Source organism: Epinephelus lanceolatus, chromosome 12, assembly GCF_041903045.1.
Source record: "Epinephelus lanceolatus isolate andai-2023 chromosome 12, ASM4190304v1, whole genome shotgun sequence".
Classification (NCBI taxonomy): domain Eukaryota; kingdom Metazoa; phylum Chordata; class Actinopteri; order Perciformes; family Serranidae; genus Epinephelus; species Epinephelus lanceolatus.
This window is the reverse complement of record NC_135745.1, coordinates 23,756,388-23,768,542: the sequence shown is the minus strand read 5'-3', so window position 1 is coordinate 23,768,542 and position 12,155 is coordinate 23,756,388. Positions and strand designations below refer to the sequence as shown.

The 12,155-nt window shown below is 41.3% G+C and overlaps 1 protein-coding gene across 1 annotated transcript; it reads right to left on the bottom strand.

Moving 5' to 3' along the window:
• Positions 1–9,230, bottom strand: LOC117271371 (Golgi reassembly-stacking protein 2-like). The gene is made up of 10 exons (XM_033649491.2): positions 9,050–9,230; positions 7,523–7,603; positions 7,215–7,418; positions 7,035–7,121; positions 6,788–6,918; positions 5,869–6,001; positions 5,353–5,476; positions 4,025–4,132; positions 3,273–3,389; positions 1–1,408 (listed from the first exon to the last, which is right to left on the bottom strand). Exons 1-10 carry the CDS (start codon positions 9,110–9,112, stop codon positions 1,128–1,130), a joined length of 1,329 nt encoding a protein of 442 aa, XP_033505382.1. The 5' UTR covers positions 9,113–9,230; the 3' UTR covers positions 1–1,127.
• Positions 9,231–12,155: the final 2,925 nt, after the last annotated feature.

The following is a 12,155-nucleotide window of genomic DNA, read 5'->3' as shown; positions in this document are numbered from 1 at the left end:
TAAAATTAATTTGGCTTTATTGCTCACACTGTGCACAGTGTAGATGTTTTCAGAAGGCTGTGTTACAGTGACACCCTGTGGTTCTACTGCATCACTGCAACGCTGCCTACCCATTTGCTTTGGCCCGCCAGAAGGAGACGTACGGTGTAACTAATACCCCTGCACCAATGTTTCACCCTACCTACTGATCACCCGACAGCAGACACTCTACTCAGTAGTAACCGTAAACCTGCGTCCCCTGGCGCGGCCTTCAGGCTGTCACCATCCCTGTGTGGTAGAGACGGATACTGTCGAGTTGTGGATATACGTGGAGACATACAAAAGGGACAGACTAATAATTTCAAAACACAAAGGTGGTGCAAAATAATGCAGATTCATTCATTGGGGTGGAGACACTCATACAGTAATTTCAACAAAAATTAATACATGTCAATCAAATTAATCTATTGGTCACTGGGTCTATTAAACTAATAATAAATGGTTACATGTTAGGGCTGGATGATAGTTCATATTTACCTTTATTATCATTGACGTGTGTTTTAATACAGCAGTGCATGATGTTTCCTCTGTCGGTCCGCTTCTGATATCGTTATGATGTATTACAGTATGACCAGTTCAGTGACCACTGGACTCAGAGCTGTTTAATGGTGGGACTTCCAGTTTATAAAGGATTCATGATGTAGTTCAGTAAATTCGATTTATCGTCCAGCCCCATTTATATACGCTGTTTATATAAAAAATAACTGTGAAACAGAGGATTGCCAGATCAGAAAGAGGAAAGTCCTAAGAAAGTTCTCATTGCTCTGTTGTAACAGCAGAAGTGCGAAGCGAACTACAAACCGAAGAGTAGCCCTCGTCCTCCTCATACAGTGGCTTGGACAGGCTCCCTGACAATCTGGTAACGTTGGTAAGTCCTCCCATTCTTCATATCCTTTCATCCTTCATCGCTCCACACGAGCTTCCCCACCTACACCTGGAGCACGGCCAACCTCTGTGTCTGAACTGGTGTCTGCCTGTCCCTCTTGGCCAAATAAATAGAAAAACACAGAGAAAGACAGACTGGGAGTAAAGAGAGAAACTGGGTGTGTGTTTTGGTTTGATGGCAAGCGGGACATTTTTCTCCCAGGTTACGACGTTAGTGTTGTTTCCGTGGGGGCCGGTGATTCCGTGGCGTTCGTGGAGGCCGCTTCTGTGGGGACTGTGGGCTCGGGGGAAGGGGCGGCGGGCTCGATCACAGGCGCTGCTGTGACTGTGACCGAGGCTGGAGGAGCAGCAGCGGAGGTGGGCAGGATGGGGACCACTCCCTGAGGGAGGAGTGGTGGCAGCTGGGAGGGCAGCATGGTGGGGAGTGGGGGTAAGGGGGCTAGACCTGGGATGTTGAGGGGTGGGAGAGCGGCCAGAGATGGGACTGTTGGAGGCAGAAGGAAAAAGAGAGATGTGTTAATGCCATTTTTGTGTTATATGTTATACACTCATACTTAAAGGGTTAGTTCAGAATTTTTCAGCCTGAACCCTTACCTTTTTTGTGTCCAAGTAAATAATGGGAACAACATATTTTCAAACTGGTTCAGTATGAACTGAGAGCTCTGCAGCCAGCAGCCGTGCAACAGGTTACAGTGCAACCACTCATGGCATATTCGTCAATGTACGTCAACTTTAAGGGCTTATTTTTGCCACTGACAGGCTCAGATTATTATTTTAAGTGTCTGACAACATTATGGAAAGGATCCCTACAGAGATAGATCTTTTTGTTAAAGAGTAAGATCCTTTTTGTTTAACCAGAAACAGTCCTGAAATCGCCATCGCCATACCCACCAGACTTCATTTAAATAAACAGTAATTTTATCATCATAAAACACACTTCATTCAAAGTTGACAAAAACAAAATAAAACCAACTAAAACCACCTTGGTCTGTCGTTCCACTGTTCCAACAATCACCAACTCTGGTTTGGTTGAAATGAACCTTCAATTCACCCAGTAAGATGTGAAAACATGCTGGCTCTTTACACACTAAAATTACTGTTTATTTAAATGGAGTCTGGTGGGGTTGGCGATGGCGATTTTGGGGCTGTTTCTGGTTCAAGAAATAAAAAAGGTCTATCTCTGTAGGGATCCTTTCCATAATGTTATCAGACACATAATAACAATCTGAGCCTGTCAGTGGCAAAACAAACACTTTTAGTGGACGTGATGTGACGGTGTGAACATGCCGAGTGCTTAAGTTTAAGTTAAGTTCCCCTGAGGGGACATTCAATGTTTTAACTCTTGCTTGTAAATTACACACAGGTCTGAAAGACAACACACATGCACAAACAGGACCAATACATGCACAAAGTGGAGAGATGTCAGAGTGAGGGGGCAGCCCTTGGTGAGGCACCCCGAGCGGTTGGGGGGTTCGGTGGGGGGCTCAGTGCCTTGCTCAAGGGCACCTCGGCAGTGCCCAGGAGGTGAACTGGCACCTCTCCAGCCACCAGTCCACGCTCCATATTTGGTCCGGACGGGGACTCGAACAGGCGACCCTCCGATTCCCAACCCAAGTCCCTATGGCCTGAGCTACTGCCGCCCCTTACATCACAGCCTTCTTCGCTGCTGCTGGCTGAAGCAGTCTCACTCCAAACAACTTCAAAAACTGTTGATACCATTATTCACTTAGACACAAAAGCATGGGAAAATAGGGTTCAGGTCGAAACAAACAACAAAAAACAAACTTACCATTTAAAGCAATAGTTGAACATTTTACGATATACACCTATTTACTTTCTCATTACGGTTACTTTTATTGTGTCCCATTGAAAAAAGTTTTTGATTAAGGGAAGTGCTACATCAAAACCAATCATAAAACTAAAACACATTAAATAAGAACACACTTATTTACAGTTTGGTTTCCAAACCAGCTGGTAATACCATAACGTAAAATGGACTCATAGAGCTAGAACAAAGTAGCATCATATTCCTGCAGACACCAAAAACTCAGTCCCTGAAGGAAATGGAGGCGCTGATAGATTGTCGCACAGACACCTGCAGCATGAATGTGCCAGCTAAGCTCATTATCAAGTCATGCCTAGTGTAAGACCATATATTCATACTTAAATGTATAATTATATGCTCTGGGATTCTGCACATTTGTTTATATAAACTTTATATTGATAATGATGATGTACCATATTACCCAGTCTGAGTAGCAGTGACTGATGAAGCTACTCTAGAGACAGACATATTCAGGTGCAGGACAACATATTCAAATTTCATTCTCTTGCTATGTGTCATTCACCTCCAGCTCCTATTGGTAAGGTGCCTGGTCGTGACACTGCGCTGAGATCTGGGAGTGGCAGGTTGAGGTTGGGCAAGTTAGGGAGCGGAGGTAAGCCACCTGGGAGGGGCATCAGACCTGCAAAAACACACAAACACGCACATACACACAAAGCCATATGAGGGTGTGCCATCATTATTCATTAATCTTTTTAATGATTTTTTTTAAATGCACTCATGCTCCTTTATGGCAGTGGAGCTGCTTTGGAAAAGTAATTCTGAAGAAAACAAGCAGAAAGGAACTTTTTACATTTGAGCAGAGTGAATGTTTTTTTTAAAGGAGCGACACACATGACTTGAATGCACTCGTAAGTGAGCCAAGAGGATACAGTGAGGAAGATGTGGGAATTCAGACAGCTGACAGTTTATTGCAGGCCGATAATAGTTTGATGGGAACTCACACACTTGCAACATTTGAGGAGTTGAAGCTGCTTAAATTTAACATAACCATTGTTTACTGACAGTCGCAGCTTGTCCCCTAAGAAAACAAAGTGCATGTGCTGTGTACACAAACTAAGACTTGATATTTGCTGATGCAGTCAAGGAAAACCTTCCTCTTTTTCTCTGGAAGACACTATAGCAATCTGTAGAGAAGGAGCTGTGGTGTCTCTGCCACCCACAGGCTTTTCCAACTGTTTGGTGTTAACAGCTCACTGACTCAGCAGACTGATGATCACGTGTGTTTTGCATGTGTATGTTTGAGAAATCACCCACCTGGTAGCGTGGTGGCGGGGTTGAAGCCAGTGGTGGCAGGATTCAGTGGAGTGAGAGGGCTGAGGGCGGGATTGGTGGAGGAGGGGAGCAGAGGGACTGTGGGCAAACCTGGAATAATGCACAATGATTATGAGAGCATGACACAGCTGTTCCAAATCACAAATATCCCTGTCATATAACGAGCTTAAAGGGAAAATCCACCACCTTTTATGTGGATATCAAATCAGTGTTGATGATAAACATGGTCGATTTCTTATTGTGTGCTATATTAACAGGGAAAGCCTGGTTTCAGTTGCAAAATCAGTTGTTCTTCCTGCATCCAACTTGACGTGACAGTGAGTAGTTTGAGGCAGGAAGAAGTACCGGCTGGATTTCACCTCCACAGAACTGCTTTGCTCTCTTTGCTTGTATTGCAAATTAGCTACATCTCAAACGATGAAAATGGCACCCCAAAATACGAGTGCAGAAGATCTTATGGATGCGGATACATTTTTCAGTGTTTCGTCCGACTCGGATATTCAGCCGAATTTTTCAGAGCCAGAGTATACAGCTGAACAAATGCAGCAGAGAGAGACCAAGGCTACAGCTGCTGTGTGAGAGGATTCGGCCTGTGGGGACCCTCCAGAACCTGAGCTACAGAGAGCAAACACAGAACAGAAGCTAAATCATTCTGCTGCAATGAATTTCAGCGTGGGCAGTTTTTGTTGGATGCTGTCGCTGATGACAACCCAGAGAGCCTGTGTATGCGTGACTATGCATGAAAGTTGTCCTCCTCACTTGGACAGAGGTTTGCTGGAGACCTTCTTCAGGATCTCAAAGATAAACTGGAAAATACAAATAAGAACAGCAGGGCCAACAGGACAGAGGACCGTTAAACGGCCCCGCTATGATTCGCAAATTCAGCCAATCCTCCTGAATTCTGCACAACCTTACAATTGTGTCCAGTCACCACAACTTCACCACAAATTTAACTATTAAAAACAGGAAAACTGCATCTCACTGTTTAGTTCCGTCCAGTGTATTAATGTGCTCAGCCCTTCCTTGCCCTGCTCTCTCTCTGTGTTTATCATGAGACAACTACTGCAGGAGAATGGGCTTCACACACACACACACACAGTGACAGAGCTAACTGTTAGCACCACATGGCTAATGTTACCCGTCGGATATTAACGGGTAAAGAGACAGAGTCTAGCCGTTTCTGTGTCGTTGTGGGTTCACTATATTTACCATCAACACTGACTGGACATGCACATAAAAAGTGGTGAATTATCCCTTTAATGTGTTGGAATAATTGGATGTGTGTGAAAGAAAGAGAAGAAGAGAAATACCTGTCTGCAGCTCACTGGGCACGGTGAGCGGTGCTGTGCTGATCGACAGGCCTGACAGTGAATCTTCAAGGCCAGTAGGGACTGCAGGTGCGGTAGGAGGAGGGGTCACTGCTGACAGCTGAACCTGAAGGGGTTAAAGAGAAAACAAGGAGGTGGTAGAGAAAAGGATGCTGCCATCAAACAGATAAGGTCACGTTCATCCAAACGTGCAATCAACTGTAATGAGCAACATTGCTCTCTGTCCCTCCGCCTGCTCTGCTGCATGCGTAACGAGGCAAAGTGCATTTATCGAGTGTGAACTAAATCTGAGGATACAAAACACACAACTTCACGATCTTTTCAATGTCACAAACACACACTGAATACTGATCAGTCAAGTTCAGGCTGATGTGATAAAGCACAAGCAAATGGTGAAGTCCTAGTTAATACATTAATATTTAAGCCCTTTGTTTTTAGCATGTTGAGCTATAGTGTGTGTGTGTGTGTGTGTGTGTGTGTGTGTGTGTGTGTCCTGACCTCAGTGAATCCATCCTTCAGCGGACTGACGGGCTCACTGGGAGAGTTTCCAGGGAAGCTGATCTTCTTCCCCTCCTCGAAAGGCCTGGTGGGGATCCTGTGGAGGTATCCATAGCCAATCCCACATCCAAGGCTGAAAAGGGGAAAACAAAAGTTCAAAATCAAACAAAAAAAAAAAAACACTTGAGAAAAACCTGGTTCCAGTCTGCTGAATAACCTGTCAGGGTCAGCCCTCACATCCCTCATGAACTTTTTTTGACCATCCTCATGTCTCTTAACCATCAGAGCATGCCCTTCCATGACTGGGTTAGGGTTGTCAACTTTTTGCACTAGCCAGTCTCTTTATTTGGGATTGTTGCAGCCTGAAATGTCTGATTTCACAGCAGCTTTCCTGAAAAATCGCAATGCATGATTTAAGACATGTTTTTGCAATGAAGTTGTGGGAGCAAGTGAAAATTGCAAACACATTTATATGATTGTTTGTCTTGTCAGTTGTCAACGCATTTCAGCCATTTTCTGGTTGTGTTTTGTGGTAGAAAAGTGTTTGTCAATTGAGGCTGCTTGTGTTCCTTCACAACTTTGCACGTATTGCAAAACATTTAACCTCTGCTTTCGTGCAGAACATCAGAATTGCCTTGCACAGTCCTTCATTAGTAATATTTCTTGGTAAATGTGAGACGTTTGTGTCACACACGTCTGCATCTTCACAACCAGAAACAAGGAAGTGAGTTTGGTGGCATTTTGTAGGGGGCTGCTATGATTGGTGAAACTCACAGGGAACTACGATGACTGGTCAGGTGAGATGTATATTTCTTTTAAAGTGAACCCAACTCTCAAAAAATCTACAAACTTAGTTTTAAACCCATACGTCTAACAAGGAAGAGTAACAAGTGTGTATCTGTGTTAAAGTCCGTCTTACCTGCCCTCTCCTCCCCAGGCACTGTTGGGCGTGATGATCACTTCTCTGCAGTTATCTGTGTCTGTGTTGTACACGTAGAGCTTCAGGCCTTTCCCCTCGTGGCTCTCTATCAGAGAGAAGAGGTCCTCTGACTGCAGATAAAGTCGGGGAAGGTGAACAAAATTAGGCAACACACAATCACTATCATTATCAGGTGGAGAATGTGCAGGACTGACAGCTGTAAGGACCTTAAGTGCTGATAAACTACCTCGTTCATAACAGTGTCGGCTCCAATGATGTAGTCTGTGTGCGGCCGCAAGCCAGCAAGGGCTGCTGGGGAATTAGGCTCCACTTCCTGTTAAAGAGAGAAAGGAAACATTAAGTTAGCAAACATTGTTGCACAGACAAATAAATAAACAAACAGAGACTAAACTTCAAGGCAACATACCAGCACATGCCAAACATTCTCATTGGCTCCTTCAAAGCTGCAGAAACGAATGGAGACGCCGAGCAAGCCCTGCCCCCCCCACAGGTTGCTCGGGGTGACAGTAGACTCCCTCAGCTCCAGGGTCTTTGAGGAATAAACCAGCATCTTAACTGGTTTTTCCACACTGGCTTTCAGCAAGTCTTTCAAGGTGTCATTGTCCTTGTTCTGTAGAAAAGAGGAGGAAGGAGAACGGAGGGGCAACCATGAAACATGCAGTCCTTTATGACTTGTATTTCCTCCTATTAGAGACACCTGCTGGCTTTCCTTACCAGTCTGGTGTTGTTGATGGAGACGATAAAGTCAAAGAAAGGCTCCAGTCCCGCTCGGTGTCCAGGCGAGTTCTCCTGAACCTGCGCAAAAATAACAGAAAAACATGAGCTGCTGCTGGACGGCACAGTCATCATCTTTCTGAGCTCAGCTGCCTGTTCCATCGGTAGAGAGTGACCTCTGGTGGTGCGTACCATGCACTACAACACATCACTTCAATACAGCACCTCTGTATCAGTTTATCAGCGAGAAGAGCGTCTGTATTTTCAACAGTGTTGAAATTCCTACCTTCAGGATTTCTAAATACTCTAGTGTACCATAATACTTTGATGCCACCCAAGCCTACTTGAGCGGTACTTGTCTAAAACATAAACGGCTGGACCTGAGCTAACAAACATACAAGAGATCTGGGCCTTCAATGGTGCCCAAATAAGCATCATTTAAAGAAAAACATGTTAGACTGTGATTTGGTTTGGGTCATGTAAATGATGTAAATCATATAAATGTTTTCATCATTTGGAGTGTGAGAAAATATTGAGACACTTGATTTATTCTACTGATGTAGATGATTCCTTTGCTCAGATTGCACAGAAAGTGGTGCTATAATGTTGGAAGTTACAAGAAAAAAAAAATCAACATCAACATCTTTACTGTATCACAATATGTCTCAACATAGAGTCATAGCCCCTGTTACATCTGATTATTGCCAATACACAGCTCTATTCATCATACTTCATCACAAAATTAGTTTGGACAGGGAGGCACATTAGTAAGCATGGTGCCCCCATAGTATTTAGGCAGCAGGGTCAGACATTTTGACTATTTCCTGATATACTCAGATATTTGATACAACACATTTGAAAGCTGCCATAGGACAACTTTAAGTGTATGGCTCTGCATATAGAGCACAATAACTTCATCTGACACTATTAACGTTAGATCAACATCTTTTTCATATAGTTGATGCTTTGCTGTCACAAAATCTGATGAGTCACTAATTTCTGTACACAGCTATTAACATTTGTGACTCTATCCAAATACTTGGACCCACCCCTACTTGGGTATCTTGCTACTACAGCCTAAAGTTTCTCACATTTCAAGTGCGGATGCTTGAAATAGGATGGCTGCCATTAACTGTCCAGGGTTATCTTGCTACGAGAGCCGTCTTAGTCCAAAATTTGAATGACAAAGAAGAAAAAGCACTGAGCACAGAGACATGTCCGAAAACGGATGCACTAACAAAACCAGCTTGGCAGCTGTCATTCAGGGCAGTTAGCTTCTGGTTAGCATTTTAACAAGCGAACAGACAGAAATTAACTGCAAATACAACGACAAACGATATGTGACTCTGACACGACTCAAACAAACACGACGTTTCCCTGACACTGTGTTGGTGTTTCCCAGACGGAGGCCCCAGCAGTCATCCCCGGCCTCTCGTCAACACAGAGAGCCGGGAGTCCTCTGCCTCTGACCCGATGCTAAGCTAACAGCTAACGGCTAACAGCAGGCTGTAGAGGCTAAAAACTCACCCGGAGGACGTGGTAGCCCTCGGAGCCTCCTCCCGGTATCTCCACACTCTGCGCACCTCCCATGGTTTCGCTCCGTTAAGGCTTTTAAGGTTTCAATGGCAGCGTTTCGCCCGGCAGAGGTGAGATACCTGAACACTTCCACTCACCGGGTACACGTCGCCAAATGGTTAGCGGCGTAATGCGCATGCGCCGTTACGTGGCAGGAAATAACGCCATTTCAAAATTTTCAGTTAAATTTTTTTTAAATTTAACAAATTGTCATGTACAAACAATTTCATTCCTTCATTATATTAGTTTTTCTTCATTTTTCTAAAGAGCTAATCGGTAAAGGAATGTTACTAAATAGCCCTACATTTAAAGACGTACTGTCCTTAAGTACGATGTTGAGGTACTTCTACTTGAGTATTTTCATTTTAAGCCACTTTATAGCTACTTGTACTCCATTACATTTAGGTGGCAAATATTGTACTTTTTAATCCCTCTATATTTATTTTATAACTTGTGTTACTTTGTAGACTCAGATTATTGTAACGAACAAACTAATAAAATATGATATGATTTTAATAGATTAAGCAACCTGGCAGTATGCTACGTTAGTTAAAATTTGCTCCACCTTTACAGACTACAACATTGGCGACGCTTATAGACTATATATTACATGTAACTAGTCACATGTAATTAAATTATAAAATAAATGTCATTGTAATCAATAACTATTATTCTAAATATCAGAATCAGAAATACTTTATTGATCCCTGAGGGGATATTGTGATTAGTTACAGTTGCTCTGATGTAAAGAATAGAGAATTATGAGAAGTAAGAATAAGACTATGATATAGAAGTATATAAATATAAAGCAGTACAATAAGATAGAACAAAAAATGTGCATAATGCTACAATGTTTAATACTGGTACTTGAGATATTAGAAATAAAAATACATATCATCACTGTGATGAGACTGTAAGTGTGTAAAAACATACATATATTTGCACTATGCTACATTACACTGTATTACACTTAGAAATATAACACAAGTATTATGCTATAATATATATCAGTGGAATAAAAACAAGAAAAGAATGAACATAAGAAATATGCATTGTATGTTGAATAAATATATACATTCAAGAGGTGTTGGTAAGAATAAAGTTGTATACTGAAGAACACTGCACAGTTGAATAATTGTACTGTGTATTGTGTATTGTGTATATATGTAATTGGATTACAGGTACTAATCAAAATGTTGGTGATTACAAAGGGTTACATCCAAATACATTATTTTCTGTAAAAAGATTAGAAGTAGATTATAACATTCAGCCTGTTGCTTTGCATCTTATCACCGCGCAGGAGTGACTCCTTTTGGCATACCCTGTTTCCAGACAATTTTCAGGTTTATTGCCAAAATTAAAATATTTTTTAGAAAAGTAAACAAAAAGTAATCAAATGTAATGTTGCTACATTACTTTGATGAGGTAATTTAAAGTGTTACAGTACTTATTACATTTTTAACTAGTGATCTGTAACCTGTCACAACACAGAATATAAAATATGAATATGAAAATATGAATATAGGCTATATGACTCTGAAATGGGCCATTCTGCATATTGATAGCCTACTTTTACTTTTGGCACTTCAATTACATTTGATAATTATACCTACTATACAGGCACTGAATCAGAGTGTTTCAGACAAAGAGTGAATAAAGTATGATTAGGTAGACAGTATGAGAAATAATGTTTTTTGAACATTAACCCTTTGAAACCTGGAGTGACATCACTTTTCTTATTCTGCTTTCAGACACCTTTTGCAATTATTTAAACCTTTGAACCCTGAGCAAACTGGTATGATTTCTTTTTTTTTTTTCAAAGATATTTTGTTATTTTGCCTTTAATGGACAGGAAAGTTAAGTTTGAAAGGGGGAGAGGCAGCAAAGGGCCACAGGCTGGATTCGAACCCGGGCCGCTGCGGCAACAGCCTTGTACATGGGGCGCCTGCTCTACCACTAAGCCACGGACGCCCCAACTGGTATGATTTCTTTCAAAAATTTGGTAAAAAGGGCAATGAGCAACTTGATATGAAATGTCCCACAAATTGCAAAAAAAAAAAAACTTAATTGATTTAGAAAATTATTAAAAACAAAACATAGGGAAAAAGGGGGGAAAAGCCAGAGAAAAAATATATTTAGATATTTAGAATTATTATTACATTTTAAAATTATGTTACAGAATTATAATTAATTAATTAACTTGTTTATTATTATTATTATTATTATTTACTCATTTCCTTAATTAATTCTGTTTTTGTTTTTACTAATTACTAATTTTTTTGGGTCATTTCTTCTTTCGTTGCTCATCGCCTTCTTCCTATCTTTAAAAGAAAGCAGGCCAATTTGCTCAGATTTCAAAGGGTTAACAGATTCCAGTAGAAAAACTGAACAGAAGTATGAACCTGAAAACAAACTGTTACTTGTTACAGATTATTTTTACACTGTGGTATTGCTGCTTTTACTTACCGGTGCGTAAAAAAGTAATCTGAGTACTTTCACCACTGGAAGTCATTAATAGAAAAGTGCATTAATATCAAAGTTAACACAGAGCGCAGAAACCAACATCTATCAAACACAGGGGTTATATTCCCTCTTTATTTACGACAGTTTCTGAATATTTTGTTTGAATCATGTAGTCATCTTGACAGAATTATTGTGAACACACTCCAGTTTGCCTATCACTGTTCACCCAAATTAAACCACTATAATTTAAACATTAATGTCACAGTTGAGAACAGACAAACCTGCTGGCTATCGCTTATATTCACTTTATCTAGTAACACAGTTTCGGTCTGTACTTTGTGTGCCAGAGCTGAAGTTGTTGAAATTAGCTTTGTATGTTCTTTGAAGTTATCTGCCTTCATTTAACACTGGCTGCCTTTAATTTAGCTCCCCTACCAACGCTTTTATTAAGTGCACTGTACCAGCTTTCATGCTCTGTTGGTTCGGCAGCACTACTGTCTCTTATAAAAACCTGCTAATTAAAACTGTAAAAATCACCACTAACATTTTAGGTGTTAAACAAAGTGGCTTTAATGAAAACTACAAAACCTGTGCC